The following is an 18202-nucleotide window of genomic DNA, read 5'->3' on the forward strand; positions in this document are numbered from 1 at the left end:
AATTTACCTTGCTAGAGTAGGTTGTAATCCTTTTGAGCGGTAGAATAGACACACTAGATAAATTTAGAGCACATTTAGATAGAAATTGAGATATGTTTATCTTGTAAAGTTTTTTGACCCAATTTTATTTAGGTTTCTAAGTGTCCTAATTCACTTCCCCTCTTAGAACATCACCGTTCCTCACACGTGCGTTGCAGCGGATGCTAAATGTGGCACCCCTACGTTGCAATGTTTCCTAAATCTCGTACACAATATTTTTTTATTTTCCACATGAAGAAAACAAAACATTGATGCTAAATGTAATACTTAATTCATAGAGAAATAGTGCTATGTGATGCCTAAGATCCAACATTAGGATAATACCATGACTCTTGATTTCTTGTCTAACATGAATATAACAAAAATAACATTGCTAACAGATCAGGAACAAATTACCTATAAAAGTACATAAATGTAATTGGTTCATGGATCTGAGTTCTGTACAAAATAATGATAGATAACTAAAGCAGGAAGTAGTAAAAGACCTTGAGCTCCAACATGATGTGGGCGACGGTGTGGTGTGGACAACACGTTAGGTGCTGAGGAGGCAACAACACCACGGAGGAACTACGAGGAAGGACAAGCTGCTGCATATTGACTGCTTCCTAGGCTCTGGCCACAAGAGAACAACATCTAAAAGGCAAAATATTTGTGCAAGTAGGGAACAAGTTTAAACAAACCTATGAAATTGAGGAACGATCTATGCACCGTTGAATTTACCAGCTCAAGCACTAAAAAAAAAAGGTTAAATGTGTTAGACCTTAGTGAGAACTATCATTTTGCAAGTGCATACCTCTTGGTTACTCCTCCTAGGTAAGCACTACAGACAACCTTTGCCATCTATTTGCCTTGTTCAATCACAAATGACAATTCAACCTCGTATTCAATTAGAACTACTACAAAAACAAAGAATGGTCACAAGAAGCTAAGTGAACATGAAAAGGTTCTAGTTAGAAGAACACTAATATAATTTGTTGATCTAAGGACAAAGTTTAAGGAATCTTATATGTTACCAAGCCGATTGTACCATAAAGCAAATTAGTTAACATTGATGCAAAGCTGTGATTACCGAAATATAAGAAAAGACGGCTTCCTTTGGTTAGAAAATATGCCTTATAAAACCAAAGAACTGATCATCAGCTGCTTAATATAAATCTCCTATCTAAAGTAAACAAAAATAATGATATTCGATGAATTTTCAAGGTAACCTAACATACTGTAAAATTGAGATGTGGCAAAGGGAGACTTCAGAATGGTTTCTCCATTATTCAAATTTTGGTGTAGCTACTTCCCTAGGTTTGTATCAATAAATAAGCATACATTGATAAAAACATGTAAGAAGAGATTCAAAAGGAGGTTTCTATATTGACCTACCATGCTTAACTAATGTAAAGCACAACGATGCAATAATACTTCTGGATTCATATTTTCTTGTCCATGCTGTAAGGTAAATCAATTATGTGAAAAGCTACAACCAAACCTGTAAGGGAAATGGAGCAAAAACTTTGGAACATGCATATATAATTTTCCAGGCGGCTAAAAAAATTAGGCATTGAAAGCAGTGATGCACTAATCCAAAACATAGATACAGTGATGCACTAATCCAAACCTTGGATTGCCACAACCCACTCAAAGTGCATCTCTTAGCTGGGCATAACTATATTCTTTGGTAATACTGAACATTAAAAGCACTTTGCAATTCATGGCGATGAGCAACCTAAAAAACTAACAAGCAGGGCTCAATATTCATATTGAAGTTGATATTAGAAAATAATACCATTTAAAGATATAATCTGATGTTACCATTCCAGAATTCCAAGACCAACCTTCATCAGCTAAATTTCTCTATCCATTTATCCAATCGTGGTTGTTGTTCCAGGCCATGTTCGTCATCTTGTACTTAATTAGAACAATCGAACCCGACTGAATGACGAAATAAAAAGATATAAAAAACTGATGAACTAAAATCGAATCAAGCAACATCAGCGCATAGTGGAGCTTGGATGTACAAGTTATTTTTCAGATAAACATGAATACCTTGTATTGTTACTTATGATGATAATGTCTGTCCAGAATCATACTCATCTGATATGCTGCGACTGCTACCATTTACAAACTATTAGTTTGCGAAGCACTTGAATCAAAACATGGCACAAATGTAATGTGACCAGCAAAAATATGTTGATCAATATTGTATCAAATATGGAGCAAACACTGGAGGTACTAAAAGGTTAGACCCTCAAGTTACTCAGATTTATAGTACAAAAAAGATAGTTTCAAACAAATATATTTATCAGCTACCATTAATCAAGAATACAAACTATTGATCTTTATACCCATATCGTTCTGATTTTTTTTCCATAAAACCTGATAACTACTCATCTCTATCTTTATACCCACATTGCTTGATCAACTTGAATCCTTAATCACATACTCCCTCCGATTGCAAATATAGGTCGTTTTAGACTTATACACAAGGATTAAGAAAGTAGATCAAATGACCTTATTGCCCATTATTTATTCTGCATTGAAAAGATAGCTCATTTATTTGTGAGAGTGATAGCATTTATTAAACAAGGGCAAGAAGGGAACAAAAGAGAAAAAAGTGCATAGAAGTTTGAGAATGACTTATATTTAGAGAATAGTTGAGGAGGCTAAAACGACCTACATTTGCAATCAGAGTGAGTACCTTCTAGTGTAAATCACTGGCAAGCAAGACGTCTGCGGCAGTCCAGCGGCGAAGGGGTCCTTCTAGCACATGGGCTCGTGCATGCACCCTTAGTTGCCAAGCCTAGACAAGTTGGGCAGTCACGGCAGCCCAGCGATGGAGGGGGGCTGTAAAGCACTACGATCGCTGGCGACGTAGATGGACAATCGACGCAACTCGGTGGTGGAGGGGTTCGTCCTGCGTGGAGGTGTGCGCTTGCGCTCATAGGCGACGTGGCTTGGTGATCACGTACCTACATCGCTTTGAAGGACTAGCGAATTCAAGGTGGTCGTCGAGCATCACGCCCCGCGACTGGGGTGAGTTGTGGTGGAAGTGGGATTCAGGGACCCATGATCGGGGTTAGTTTTGGTGGAAGTGGGGTTTGAGGAAGGATCTGGGTGCGGGTTTTGAGTGATTTGGGGAAGGATTTGTCCAGGAGGAGGGGTGACGCAGTTTGCTCCCCTCATGGTCTTCGAGTCAGGGAGGCCGAGGAGGAGGAGCGACAATCATCATGCCGCAAAGGAGTAGCTATGGAAGTGATGGGTGCGGCCAAGCGGTTCTTTTTTTTCCGATAGTTTTTTTAACGATGATGGGGGAGGGGAGGGGAGGGCAGAATATGGAGATAGAACGTGGGGAGGGTAGGGTATGGAAAGACATAGAAGGTGTGAAAAAAAAAACTATATATTTTTTAAGAAGTAGGGATAGAAAAACACTGTATATTTTTTAAATAGTAAAAATAGAAATAAAATAGTAGTAAATATGAAAAAGTCGGCAACTACTATATTATTAGATAATCTCGTCTATCATTATCATTTAATACAACGGTAGAGTAAAGCAAAGTCCAAATAAAATGCTGAAAAATGAATCGGGTTGTACACCGTTTCAAGAAACTGAAAAACCAAAGGGCGAAATCCTGAAAAAAAAAAGTCCATCGTTCTTCTGCTAGGATAGCAAGAGTAATGCCGTGGAATCTTTACCCTTTCGTCGCCGACCTGGCGGAGCCGCGGCCGAGGTGCGCTGAATGCCCGTTGAACCCTTTAGCCAGCCGGTTCAGGCCCGGGTGCAGCCGGACGCAGCCCATCATGCTCTGCCGGTGCGGCATCGGCATGCCGCCCTCTGGCGCCGCCGCGGCTTCAGCCTTCTTGCTCTGCTTCTTGCGCTTCCCAGCCGAGGCGTTGCCATCGGTAGCCACGGACCCCGCCCTCGCCTTCTTGACCGGCGTGCCAAGTTGTTGCACCGGCGCGTACCTGAACACCGGGTCCATGCTTATGTTGCAGGCGGCGCGGCCTTTGGCTGATGCCCTCCGGAACAGGAGCAAGTCGCTGAGCCGCCATTTCTTCCTCCCGCCATTGTTCGTGGCCGGAGCAGTGGAGGTCGGGGACGTGGCAGAGTGGGGGTTCATGGGTGAAGAGGATGATTCGATACCGCCTTCGTCGTCTTTGCTGCCGGCGCCAAGAGGGGAGGGGGCCTTGGCCAGGGCAGCGGCGAACGGGTCGAAGTCGGAACTACCAGGCCCGACCAGGTTCCGTAGCCGGGGAGACCACATCACGGACCTCGCCGATCGTGGCGTGGATCCGACACTGCCGCCGTCAAGTAAACGCGGCGGTGGCTTCAGAGGGCGGATCTTTCCCTCGTCGAAGAGCTCGTCGGCCGTCGACAATTCTTGCGTCTGCGTGGCCTTGTCGAGGAGGACGCCGAAGTCGAAGTCCGTGTCGTCCACCTCGCCCCCGTCCACCGTCGCGACCGCGCTTGTGAACTCGGGCTTCGGTTTCCCTGGCTTCTGCTCCCAGTCGAACGGCACGGTGGAGGCGACCGTGGAGTAGGATACACGGGGCTGGAACCCGTCGTCTGCCTTGTCGTAGCCGGGGCCGTCGCCATCGACGCTGTCGAACTGCGCGTATATGGCGGCAGCGCGCGCCGGGCTGGCGGGGGCGCTGGTGAAGTGCTGGAAGAGGTCGAAGGGGTCGGCGTCGGAGGCGCCGGGCGGGAGGTGCTCGAATGGGTTGGGCGACGGGGGTGCGGTCACCGCCGTGGCCAAGAATGGGTTGCCCGCCGTGACGTCTTCGGCGGAGGCGAACCGGTTCATGATCGCGGACTCTGTGGTGTAGGCGCCGGAGGTCGCGCTGTCGAGCAGGAAGCCCTGCGGCGGCGGCGGTGTCATGAGCTCCATCACGTCGAGTCGGGAGATGCACGTCGCGGCGAGGAGGTTTTGAGAGGGAAGCCAGAAAGGAAAGGAGCAGGAAGTGGATACGAACGTGGCAGAGACTATGGAAGGGTGATTAAATTGTTGCCAGGTTGGGTTGCTTCTCTCGCCAAACGGGAGGAGAATTTTCCCGCTAATGGGCCGGACAAAACCGAGCCAAGCCCCAATTATTCAGATTTTGCGGCTGAAAAGCCCAACTCTAAATATCCTTTCTTTTTTTTAGAAAAACAGAGCCGAGCTAAGAAAGCTGACCTCGGCATGTCCATAAGTTCAAACGAAAAACTCTATATTAAAGAATATATTTCCAGAAGCCAAAGACTTGGCAACTCTATCCCTGCAACTCCAAGAGGGCGTGGGACATGCTCGTTCATCTATTTTTCTCATTTCATATCTATCTATCATTAATTCTCTTATATATATTTTTTTAATATTTTTACTATATTTTGTATACAAAATTTAATATAAATAAAAATGCCTAATAAAATTTTCCTCACCCTTTCCCTCCATGTTCATGCTGCATACACGTCCGCAAAGCGCCAAATTGCGCAATATAGTTGCGTGTACCATAGTTCACACCAACTCCCGTCAACCACACGAAATCCCGTCAAACAATCCCAAGCTGGCCAAGCATCCGAAAATCCAACAGAAACAAAAACTGAAATCAAAGATAAAAAAAGCGAAGATTTTTCTCCTCGCCTTCTTTAAGCCCAAGCAAAACCTCGCGACCGAAAAAGCCCAGGAACCGAGAGCGTAATCGCAACAAGCTACGCACGCCGCCCCTTGTTCCTCCAATCCATACTTCCAGAGGCAGACGCGGACCGGCAAGCTGGGCACCTACGCCATGGAGCGGGTGGCGCTGCTCCGCACCTCCGGCCGCCGCCTCCTCTACCGCTGCCGCAGGGGCAGGACAATGGTCCCCGCCGCCTCCGCCCCGTCCGCGGCGCGCCGGCCGTCGTCCTCCTCATTCCCGTCGCGCAGCTATTCGGCTCTGCCGGGAGGCGGCGCGCGCCTCCTGGCCGCGGCCGCGCCGCTGCACTGCGCCGGGCGGTACTGGCCGGCCGCCGCGCCCCGGCTCGCGCGGCGGCTGTCGGCGCCCGCCGTTTCGACCTCGCCCTCCCCTGTGCCCCAAGGTGAGGATTGCTTTTGTTCGAACTCATCTACTCTATATCGGGAGGCGTAGGAATTCCGAAGCAAAATGAGACAATGTATTAAATCGTTTGGAAGTGCATAGTTGATTGGGAATAAAGATGCAGAAGTTGCACGGTGATGGCTAGTCTATGCTTGGATTTCCTTTTGCGTACTGGGTAGGTTTCAAGATGATTTTTTTAGCATAGAAGTTGTGCATTTTCTGTGTTGTTTTGGTCATAGTTTTGACATGAGGCAGCTGAAACTGAAAAATACACTACTTGAAAAAGAAGCAGCATTCAAACTTCATCCTTTTGTTATTTGAAAAGAAAATTCGAGGTCTTATGTTCATCAAATGTGTGACTTGTTTCTTCTGACGTAAGCAGATACAGATGATGTCCATGAGCATGCTGCAAAGCTTGGATTTGAAAAGGTCTCCGAACAGATTATAGATGAGTGCAAATCGGCTGCTATTCTCTATAAGCACAAGAAGACAGGTGCAGAAGTTATGTCTGTGTCAAACGATGATGAGAATAAAGTGTTCGGCATTGTTTTCCGTACTCCTCCGTAAGTGCATGTAGTCCTTGGTTCTTTGTTTTGTTGATAGTAAATTAGTATTTTGTTGTCCCGTTGGCATAGGGATTTGTCGTACAAAAATGAGCTAGGGAGTCCTACTCATTGATAGGGAAAGAATTAATCATTGCATTTAAGCTTAGTGTGGTGTTTTAAAGAAGTATCTTTTTATTACCAGGAAAAATTCAACTGGCATACCCCACATCCTTGAACATAGTGTTCTATGCGGATCAAGAAAATACCCTTTGAAAGAACCATTTGTCGAGCTCTTAAAGGGAAGTTTGCATACTTTCCTGAATGCATTCACATATCCAGATCGGACGTGTTATCCAGTTGCATCAACAAACACTAAGGTGATACCTAACGACCACAAATCCGCTTCAGTCATTTGTTCAAGCAACTCTTTCTTCAACATTCCCATCGTGCATATGGTTGCTCTGCAGGATTTCTACAACTTGGTAGATGTATACCTTGATGCTGTCTTTTTCCCTAAATGTGTTGAGGACTTCCAAACATTTCAACAAGAAGGTTGGCACTATGAGCTCGACAACCCTGAAGAAGAGATAACCTACAAAGGTTTGGTAACCGATTCTAATCTAATAGAGCAAGTACATTTATATGTGAGATTACTTGTCCTTCAAAAAGTATTCAAATATAATCCTTTAATTTGTGACTTTAGGTGTTGTCTTCAATGAGATGAAAGGAGTTTATTCTCAACCCGATAACATAATGGGACGTGTATCACAACAGGTAAATTATTTCGTTCGACTTCAGGTGTTCAATCTCTTGGACTCTTGTGTTCGAATTCATTAGCCTTTAGGAGAATGCAATTGCATCTCTTGTTGTCCTTTGCATGATATTGCCCTGGGATCACCATATTGAATAACCTAACATGAGCAGGCCCTTTCTTTTACAACCTACATCTATTGCTGAGATTGAACTTTGACCCTATAAATTAGTTGAATTTTGGTCAATTTCTGTACTATCATTATCTGCTTTGACCAGATCCAAACTTGTAGATTGGCATACTGCTCTCTTTTTTAACGATGAGTTATTGCAATGAAACTGGGTCCAGGCTGTTGCATTTCCCCCAGTACCCATTCTGCTTTCTGGTTTAAACTGGGTTTATTTTAGACTCCAGTACAGTTGTGACCTGTAATTTCATTTGTAGTATATGCTTCTTTGGTAGATTCTTCCTGGCTTATTTGTTTTTGCTAATAGGCCCGAATACTCCTTTGTGCTGTTCTTATCAGATACAAACGGCAACTTTTTCAGAGTTTCTCTTTTCATGATCCTATTTTGCCAGTCGGTACAAGTAGAAGGGCTTAACTCTTCGGAACTTGCAGGCACTTTTCCCTGAGAACACATACGGGGTTGATAGTGGTGGGGATCCAAACGAAATCCCAAAGCTTACTTTTGAAGAGTTCAAGGTTTGATATTAGTCTGGATCCAAATTTGGTATTTTCATTTATTGCTATTTACTTTTCCATTTGCTATTATATGCACTGTACCAGCAATGCAGTGTTCATGGTGTCTTTTGCTCTTTGTGCTGTTAACTACCGCATTGAGCCAGCAAGGTCCCTTCGCTCTTTTATAGTTAGAAGTTTTGATGATAGGTATTTTTTACTACAAATTATAGAGAGGACTTACTAGATCATCGCACCAGATTTCTTCTAGTACCACCAAAAAGTAATTTTGTAGTTTGGAGTATCGTTAAGCTAACATTGATTGCTTAGTTTGTTTTGAATTTAATTTTCACTTTTTTGTGTCTTGTGTGCAGGAGTTCCACAGTAAGTACTACCATCCAAGCAACGCGAGGATCTGGTTCTACGGTGATGATGATTCAAAAGAGCGGCTGAGTGTTCTAAGTGGTAAGTTGAACATCTAATAGCAATTACTCATTGTACTCACAGAGTTGTTTTTGTGAACCACCTTTTCATGATGCTCTGAGTTTTCCTATTTCTAAACACTCTTAAAACTTCTCTCTTTTTCCTACCCCTTTGTTCTGTAGAATACCTTGACCAGTTTGAAGCCAGCCCTGCTCCTAATGAATCGAAGGTTTGGCCGCAGAGGTTATTCAAAGAACCAGTGAGGATCGTAGAGAAGTACCCTGCTGGTCAAGAAGGCGATTTGACAAAGAAATATATGGTGTGCACTAATTGGCTGTTGACAGAGAAGCCACTAGATGTAGAAACTGAGCTTACACTTGGTTTCCTGGATCATCTTTTGCTGGGAACTCCTGCTTCACCACTAAGAAGGATTCTTCTTGAAAGTGGTCTAGGAGAAGCTATAGTGGGAGGTGGTGTTGAGGATGAGCTCCTTCAGCCACAGTTTAGTATAGGCTTGAAAGGTGTATCAGAGAATAACATTCAAAAAGTTGAAGAGTTGGTAATGCAAACTTTAAAGAATTTGGCAGAGGAAGGGTTTGCATCAGAAGCAGTGGAAGCTTCCATGAACACAATCGAATTTGCTCTTAGGGAGAACAACACAGGATCATTCCCTCGAGGCTTGTCACTGATGCTTCGTTCAATTGTATGAACAACTACCTCATAATTTTTCTTTCAGTGAAAAAGACATATGTCTGAACATATTCATGTATTGTCTTCAACTTCACAAAAAATTTCAGGGCAAATGGATATATGATATGGACCCTTTTGAGCCTCTGAGATATGAACGACCATTGCAACAATTGAAAGCACGCATTGCAGAGGACGGATCAAAAGCTGTGTTCTCACCGCTCATTGAGAAATTTATTTTGAAGAATGCACATCGTGTCACAGTTGAAATGCAGGTCAGTAGAGCTTCTCACTTCAGAAATTTTACATCAAGATAGCTTTTTCATTATGCCTCAGATATACGTCAAATTTATACCTTTATTGTGCAGCCTGATCCAGAGAAAGCATCACGTGATGAAGCGGTTGAAAAAGAAATTCTAAAACAAGTGAAAGGTAGCATGACCCAGGAGGATCTTGCAGAGTTGGCTCGTGCTACTAAGGAGCTAAAGGATAAACAAGAAACTCCAGACCCTCCAGAAGCTCTCAAGGCTGTCCCTAGCCTGTCATTGCAAGATATCCCTAAAAAGCCTATTCATGTACCAATAGAGGTAATTCTTTGGCTTGCGCCTGTGATCTATTTGGCCAATGATCTGCATTTTCTTTTACCTCAGCTGAAGCTCTGAAGCCAGGTTAGCTCCAAATTCTGTCTCCAGCAGAGCTTTGAAAAAATCATGAAGCCTAGCCCAATGTTACATTTGAATTGTCCCTAGTTCTTCGTTTTCCAAGTAGCTGGTTTCTGAAGAAATTAGCAGTCTGCTCAACTTAGCGTTAATCTAAATGTAAACTGTCGCTTTTGGCTTAGCGACTTAGCGTTGTTTGGCAAGATTTGCAAGTTTGGATTTCTATGTTGCCATGTTATGAAATATCTAGCCTTGACCAGCGTTACTTATACTGTCCATAACTTATTACTGCACCATATAATGAGAAAAGTTATTTAGGAGTTAATATGTGTGTGATGTGAATCTTCTAGATTCCCCCACTTTCCCAAACTTAATTCACCTGAAAGAGTAAATTTGACTATGTGGTGAAGTAAAGTCTTTTGCTCGGCTAGACTAATTTACCTAGGAAGAATTTAACAATTACCTGCAAGAGCTAACATCTGCATGCCAAAGATCCTTACCCTGCACGATAAGATGAATTGCTGTGGGGTAAGAGATCCAGACAGCCCCTAAGTTGCCCCACATATTGGTGTGAAGCTGCATGCATTCTGTTCATAGGCCAAAGCCACCAATCAAGTATTTTTTTCTCGGAGTATATATGGGAAGGTTGATAACATTAGAATCATGAACTGTTAATTAATAAGTCTGCTAACTTTGTTTTCCTGAATAGGTTATATATCTTTATTTTAGATATCTTCAGCTTACTGTTTTAGTTAGACTAGAGAATATAATGTTCACACTGTAAATGACATATGTAGGTTGGAGAGATAAATGGTGTCAAGGTTTTGCAACATGATCTCTTCACCAATGATGTTGTCTACTCTGAAGTTGTATTTGACATGAGTTCAATGAAGAAAGAATATCTACAATTGTTGCCATTGTTCTGGTGAGCTGATTGATCAATACATTTCTTTGATATATCATGAAGATATTTCTGTATATTATGCGGTACTTGAACTGACTATGAGCATGTGTGCCAGCCAATCTTTGCTGGAGATGGGCACAAAAGACATGGACTTTGTGCAGCTTAATCAATTAATTGGAAGAAAAACTGGAGGTATATCAGTTTATCCATTCACATCATCGGTGAGGGGAAAAGAAGATCCTCTTACTCACATCATTGTTCGGGGAAAGGCAATGGCGCCACGAGTTGAAGATTTGTTTAATCTGGTATGCTTTTGATAATTGTCTGTGTAGACCATAGAGGGAAAGGCAACATCAGGGTGCAGAAGACATGCTTGTTGCTTAATCTGTTTAACTTGCAAGGAAACTCTCTTATGGAAGCTGATCTGGTCATGCAATTTCTGCTCTCATATTTGCATAATGAAATAAATTTATTTTCTGTTCTTTCAGATGTACACCATTCTTCAAGATGTTCAGTTCACAGAACAGCAGAGGTTCAAACAGTTTGTTTCTCAAAGTAAAGCAAGAATGGAGGTACTACACCGGCATCTTTGTGATGTGGATTATCATAAGCATGAATTTGATGTGGTCACCTAACAATTTGTCCTACACAGAATCGTTTGAGGGGCAGTGGCCATGGCATAGCAGCTGCTAGAATGGATGCTAAATTAAACGCAGCTGGATGGATTGGTGAACAAATGGGTGGTGTTAGGTAAGATTCTTTGTGGCATATACATATATGCAGATTGTTAAGTCAGCTGGCTCTTGGAATGGAATTTATGATATGATTTCATTATCATCTCCACTACTAGGCATTATTTTTATCAACATGGTATTTCTGTGTTGAGATATTCAATTTTTTTTCTTTTGTTGCTATTGGCAGTTATCTGGAGTATTTGCGAGACCTGGAAACAAAGATTGACCAAGACTGGGACAGCATATCATCTTCACTGGAGGAAATGAGAAAATCACTCTTTTCCAAGGCTGGTTGCTTGATCAACATAACAAGTGACTGGAAAAATCTTGAAAAATCAAGCCAACATATTGCCAAATTTCTTGATTCACTCCCAAGTACTCCGACCCTTGGAAGTGATCCATGGCTTTCTCGACTACCTTCTGTTAATGAAGCCATTGTTGTCCCCACTCAGGTAAGGGTTATTTGTCTTAATAGCTTTCAGCAATCTTTGGGAAATACCTCAATGGCAATTTGGCATACTGAATTTTCAATATCATTTCTCTGTTGTCTGAAGGTTAATTATGTTGGAAAAGCTGGAAACCTTTACCAAAGTGGATACCAGCTCAATGGAAGTGCCTATGTCATCTCAAAGCACATAAGCAACACGTGGTTATGGGACCGTGTTCGAGTTAGTGGTGGTGCATATGGAGGGTTTTGTGATTTTGACACCCATTCAGGTACTTTTATGCTAGCTCTCTTTCTGGACCTGCTATTTCAACTATTTTTTATATATAACGGGTAAAATTATAGAATCATTTGGTTCCATTGCCAGTTCATATATATTATTGTATTGTAATGAAGCATTACTCTTGCTGCAGGGTGAATTATTTACATAATGCTAAATTTTGTTTCCTGTTGCAGGAGTGTTCTCGTATTTGTCATATCGGGATCCAAACTTACTGAAAACACTAGAGGTCTATGATGAGACAGCAAAGTTTCTCAGGGAGCTAGAAATGGATGATGATGCGCTTACAAAAGCTATTATTGGTACCATAGGTGATGTTGATTCCTACCAGCTACCTGATGCTAAAGGTTACAGCAGGTATGTAAGCCTCTGTTTATGATGCATACTCCCATTGAGCACAACTCCACCAAAAATTGATGATATGCCTTATCATTAGCGCTTTTGATTGAACTTTCACATTGATGGGGGGCCATCTGGGGTTCTGTGAACCAATGTCTTGTTGCTGGTAGTCATGTTCATTTGCAGCACTGCTTGGCAGGCTCGATTTGTTGGGTTTGGATGGGGCTCGGGCCTCAATTTGAGGGCAGTAGGCTTGAGCCTGAAAATGTGTATTAAACTATGTATCCCCTATATATTAATTTATTTTCGAACTGAAATTTGGTTAAAATAGTATTTTATTTTGGGGAAATAGGTTCTGCAACCGGCGCAGCCTGGCCTTACACATCTAGCTGCTGGTTTGCTATCCGTGTATCTTAGTTGATATGCAGACATGAATGTTTCTGATGCATTTTCTTATGGAAATACTGTCAACATACATATATGAACTAGGCGGATTTTGCTCTCTTTAGTGTGGGACATAAATAATACGTAAGAACTGAACATGCATACTGCTTTTTTCAGCCTAATGCGATATTTGCTGGGCATCACGGACGAGGAACGTCAGCAAAGACGTGAAGAGATACTATCAACCAGGTAGACAAATCCATGATCCAAACATCATATACTTTTTTCTTTTTGCGCTTACCGGATCGTCAACCTTTATGTTTTCTACACAAAAAACATTGATTGTGTTGGTTTTCATGCGCAGTCTGAAGGATTTCAAGGAGTTTGCTGATGCGGCCGAAACCATTAAGGACAACGGTGTTGTGGTTGCTGTTGCATCACATGACGATGTTGAAGCAGCAAATAAGGAAAAGACAGTATTCTCTGAAGTGAAGAAATGCCTGTGAAGCCTTCCAAAGATTTTTAGTCTGTACCAGCACTGAGCGCAGAGGGTTTTTCTTCCTTTGCCGGTCACTGATGACTGCCAAGGCTGACAATGTAACATCACTGCATCAGTTCACATGACGAGAGCACCCTCTCCATGACTGTAGCCGAATTGTAGCTTCTCTTTCTCCACGCAAATTTGGGGTCAATAATTAGCTGAGTGATGAGCGAAGCACATTAGTGTATGCTAGATTGCTAGCGATGCTCTTTTCCCCATCATGCCATCTCAGTGCTCAAACAAGTCAGATGTAATCCTGACAGAATACAAAGAAGAGATTATGATATTTGCTCAAATGATTGTTCGAGATTTTCCATGTTCAAGTACACCCTCTGCAACGGAACAGGATGCAGCCATTGCAACTGGAACAGGATGCATTAATGGAAGGATCGATGCATCTAATCATGTCTTAATGAGATCCCCAGTAGTAATTACAAGTGTTTAATAACAGAAATCCAAACAGAAGAAACTAATCCTGCAGCGATGAAGTAGAAGCACCTCACTTCCTGCTCTGCTGCGCCTGGTGCTGCTGCCTGTGCAGCTGCGCGGACGCGATAGCCAGCATGGACCTCACCTTGGCCACAGCCGCGGTCTTCTCCGGCGGGCAGCTCGCCAGGGCCACCCGCAGCGACCGCACGGCCGCGTCCGGCTGCCCAGCCCCCAGCGCCGCGCACGCCGCCCGGTACGCCTCGTCCGCGACCCTCGCGTCGTAGCAGGCGGGGGCCTCCTCCTCCCTGCCCTCGGACGGAGGCTGCGGCCGCGGCTCCGGCTGGGAGGAGGCGGAGGCGGGGGCGGGGTCGAGGAGGGCGCAGGCGCGGGCGTACTCGGTGGAGGCTATGGCTGCGTCGATCTGGGACATGAGGGACTCGGGCGTCGACGGGAAGCTTCGGATCGCGTCGAACGGGCTCCAGCCTCGCCGCCCGCCTCCGCCGACCCCGCCGGACATGGCTGGCTGGTGGTAGCTGCCGCGATGTGTAGCGTAAGCGAGGAGGAAAAGGCCAGACGCAGCTAAAGATCCGACCGCGACGTGTGGCGCGGCCAAGTCCTAGCCGTCTGTGTCCGATTCCTCGTGCCGCTTTCGTCGAAGTTGCAACACAGTGACACTGACACACCGACGTCAGAATTCAGAAGCGTATGGAGCTTCTTCAGGGCTCGAGATAACAAATGGGCATTGCCATGAACTCATGATCACACGAATATCGATCAGAGAGCAAGTTGGGAGATCACAATAGGGTGAATCATTGAATTGAGCTGATCACCACCAAATCCAATTGTACCTCAACAAGCATCCCTCAAAAACTTTCGCTGCCAAGTGGACTAAGCTAAGTTCTACATCGTATATACCAGGGCAGCAAGAAGAAAACGCAAAACAGTATAATGACAAAAAGAAAAGAAAAGAAAAGGTGTATAGAGATTTGTCGGTTCAAGCTGTATCAGTCCAAGCCTCAAATGAGCTGCTGGGGCTGGCAGCTCATGCACTGATGACACCAGACATCCATGGCACGACAACAGGAGCAATGGGATACTGGGATGTAAATCTCTGTATGACTCTGAATACTTGCCTTTGAAGTTCAGTTTGAGGTGGTCAGCCTGCAAGTATAGCAAAAACCATCATGAGTGAGATCAATTTGTCAGGGACAAGAAACGACTATTTCATGTGCTCCACATGCCAGATGTTCAAACATTCTATTTTGCAGAACATGTTTAACTGTAGATGAATCTATATTTAGCCCTCGAAACAATATGACACGAACTTGTCAACTGCACCACCCTAGCTTATCGAAACTAGCTCAAAACTGCCAAAGAAATAGAATGCGCAGTTTCACTGACAATAAACAAAGCTGCACTCAAAAGTGTAATAGCATCAATGAACTGCAAGCGTGCAGAAAGTTAGATCACTCAAGAATCATAGCCTAAAACTAATGTAACAATTAACAAAGTTGTTATTGAACTAATAGATCAAGGTTACATATGGACCGGCACCACTTATATTTTGCTTGTGCTATTCAAATCCCTGGCAACTAGATAAAAGATTGCATAGAGATTAAGGCATACACAGATATCTCTCATTTTCATACAGAAACTAGCAAATGAACCTGTGAACATACACTAAATGCATAAAAACTGAGGTGCTAAGTTAGGAAACACCTAATCAGATATCTCTAACAGTCATCTAAGCTAAAAAGGTCTAAGGACAATATTTACAATGGTTGAAAAACTACAGATAAAACAAACTACTTGTTTCAACCAGCACTCCTGATGTTTATGCTCATACTTATCTGGTGGGTAGCATCCAAATTCTGATGGGTAATAAACCCATATATTGCACTTCAATTCACCTGGCTTGGCATTCTTGGCTTGATCTAGACAACCTTGTCAACAATCAGCAGCAGATTCTTTGTGGTGTGTTAAGCCCCATCTAATAGCGGCGCCATCATAATCAGTATGTAGCTCTGCATTGCATTGTGGGGACAGATAAATTGAAAGTCATAATTCAATAATCCTAAAAAGAATACTTCAAATATCTCGTTAAGTAAAAAATAACACAAAAGATTCAACTTGACACCTTAAGTGCTCTAAACTTTATAAATCAACATACACAAGTTGCAAACAAAATATTTGGGAAATAACCTTCTGGTTCATTCTCAGGTTTGTCATCATGTTCAGTGTGCATGACTTTCTCTGGTATCCAAAGATCAGTGTCCGCCATTAGCATACGCCAGTTGAACTTCAGCGCTCGTTTTAACAATCCTACAGAAAAAATATTGAACTCAAATGTTACAGTTGAGGGGAACAAAGAACATTTAGAATATACCAAACCATTAGAAAGTAAAATGAATAAATAGAAGTAAGAGTAATAATAGAAGAGTAGTTTCAACAGTAATGCTCACATACGTATTTCCTCTCCGGAGAGGCCCAAATCTGATTGATTCTGAGTATATACATGTTTGATATCTTTTTTAGCTTCTCAACACGCCAAGATTCCACAGCTTCTGTCATATATTAAGTAAAGGAAATATAAAAAACTTGATCTGTAGAGTACTGGAAGACTAGTTTCAGGTCACAAATCAACTTAAGATATTGCATGTTGCAAAAGCAAGCAGCAAACAGGCATAGTGCAAAGCAGGATTTACTTTGTGTTAACATTGAAAGTCACAGAAAACATATTGGAGACAAAATAATGGAAAACTACAAGAAAGGTAATGGTAAAGTGCTATCTCATTATTCTGCTCAGCAGATTAACTTATCATTACATATGTTCAAAGAATCGCTCAGCAAAGAAACAGAAGCCACCTGCAAGAAAGCATTAGCCATGAGTCACCAGTGCAACTAGAACTGATGAGCAGTCAAGCACTGAGTTTTTAAAAAAAAAAAGGTTTTGTCAGGTCTCCACTGAATCCGTCAATGGTATGCTTACAAAATTACCCTGTTGCACATGTGTGCCAAGTTTTTATTTCGAAACAGTGGCAGGAGCGCTGCATGTGTGCCAAGTTGTTAACCAAGAATCAGATAAGATAAAAAGAGTCCAAGCTATACGCATGTGGAACAGAAAATGATATCGTCAGATTCCGAATTCAAGAGATAAGTCCAGACCCATTTCATTGTACATAGAAATAGCACACGGTCATACACGTATACACGTATACACGTACTAATTTGTAACCAGATATGCAGAATACCTTGTTGCTGCGCGACACTGCCGTTACCCCCCAAGTCTCGCAGCCGCCGCACAATATCATACGAGACCTTCTGCTTCAGCACCAGCGGCAGCTCCTCCCGCCTCTTTTCCTCCCGCGCGAAAACCTTCCGCAGCTTCTTCACCTTTGGCATCCGAAACTTTAGAGGATTAGATCGCAAGTTCTAAGAACTAATCAACCAAAAAGCTATCAAATTTACAAGAGCTATCCATTAATAGTACCGCCTGCAGGAGATCGACTCGCTCCGCCTCACGGCGAATCCGGATCGACTCCTCCACCCTCCTAATCTGCTCCTCCGTATACTGCACCACTTCGCCGCCAAAAGACAAGGCCAAAATAGCATCGAATCAGATCAAAATAAAAGGGAAAAAACCCGAAGGTGTACACATGGCGAGAGATTCTACTCACGGTTGGGAGAGGTCGGAGAGAAGGAGGCGGGGGCGGGGGCGGTGAGGGAGCGGAGCACGAGCAGCGCGGCGACGAGGTTGCCGAGGCAGACGGCCACGGTGACGCGCCGGCATGAGCACCACCCCGCGGTCGCTCGACCCCCGAACGACACTGCCCGCGCTATGCCCCTCGCCATGGCGCCGCCGCCATCCCTACCGCGGCCTCCGATTCGCGAGCTCCCCGCACGAGCGACGCACTCCACGACCAACGCCAATTACCAATGCACAGGCTACGCTCGATTACCGCAGTGCTAGAAGCTTCTGAATCCGACCGCGCCTCCGATTTTGCTGCTCGTTTGGGTTCTCTAGTGTCCGCCAGTGGAAAGGGTTCGGGGTAGCGGTGAAGGCAGTAGGAATATGAAGCAATGTCCTGTGGCTTTCAGCTTTCTCCTGTCTCTGTCATGTGGGGCTCCGTTGATGCTCGTAATTTTGGGCCCACCTGCCAGTTTAGGTTTTTTGAGTGCTATACGGCCTAGGTGTAGGCTGCAAGAGCATGCACAATGTTTGTTTCCTAGGGATGCCTGTGGGCATTGAATAGGTAGTAGTTCTATGTTATTATTTAGTTTATTTTTTAATTTATTTAAATGAGAGTGAATTTTTGTTTATTTT

General features: G+C 43.5%; 3 protein-coding genes and 1 pseudogene across 3 annotated transcripts; 1 reads left to right on the forward strand and 3 right to left on the reverse strand.

Annotated features, from left to right (window-relative positions):
* Positions 1-3590: 3590 nt before the first annotated feature.
* On the reverse strand, positions 3591-5086 carry LOC133917726 (uncharacterized). Its single transcript, XM_062361589.1, has one exon. It carries the CDS (start codon positions 4914-4916, stop codon positions 3720-3722), a length of 1197 nt encoding a protein of 398 aa, XP_062217573.1. The 5' UTR covers positions 4917-5086; the 3' UTR covers positions 3591-3719.
* Positions 5087-5648: 562 nt separating this feature from the next.
* LOC133919854 (presequence protease 1, chloroplastic/mitochondrial-like) lies at positions 5649-13756 on the forward strand. The gene is made up of 19 exons (XM_062364396.1): positions 5649-6079; positions 6461-6641; positions 6826-7000; positions 7091-7223; positions 7327-7397; positions 7994-8077; positions 8428-8518; positions 8659-9179; positions 9274-9438; positions 9532-9750; positions 10620-10747; positions 10842-11031; positions 11215-11298; positions 11379-11476; positions 11648-11912; positions 12015-12177; positions 12362-12542; positions 13086-13157; positions 13273-13756. The coding sequence occupies exons 1-19, from the start codon at positions 5791-5793 to the stop codon at positions 13412-13414; spliced, it is 3252 nt and encodes a 1083-aa protein (XP_062220380.1). The 5' UTR covers positions 5649-5790; the 3' UTR covers positions 13415-13756.
* On the reverse strand, positions 13715-15711 carry LOC133919856 (uncharacterized). The gene has a single exon (XM_062364397.1). It carries the CDS (start codon positions 14393-14395, stop codon positions 13949-13951), a length of 447 nt encoding a protein of 148 aa, XP_062220381.1. The 5' UTR covers positions 14396-15711; the 3' UTR covers positions 13715-13948.
* Positions 14665-17926, reverse strand: LOC133919855 (uncharacterized; annotated as a pseudogene).
* Positions 17927-18202: the final 276 nt, after the last annotated feature.

This window comes from Phragmites australis, chromosome 5 (genome assembly GCF_958298935.1).
Source record: "Phragmites australis chromosome 5, lpPhrAust1.1, whole genome shotgun sequence".
Lineage (NCBI taxonomy): Eukaryota > Viridiplantae > Streptophyta > Magnoliopsida > Poales > Poaceae > Phragmites > Phragmites australis.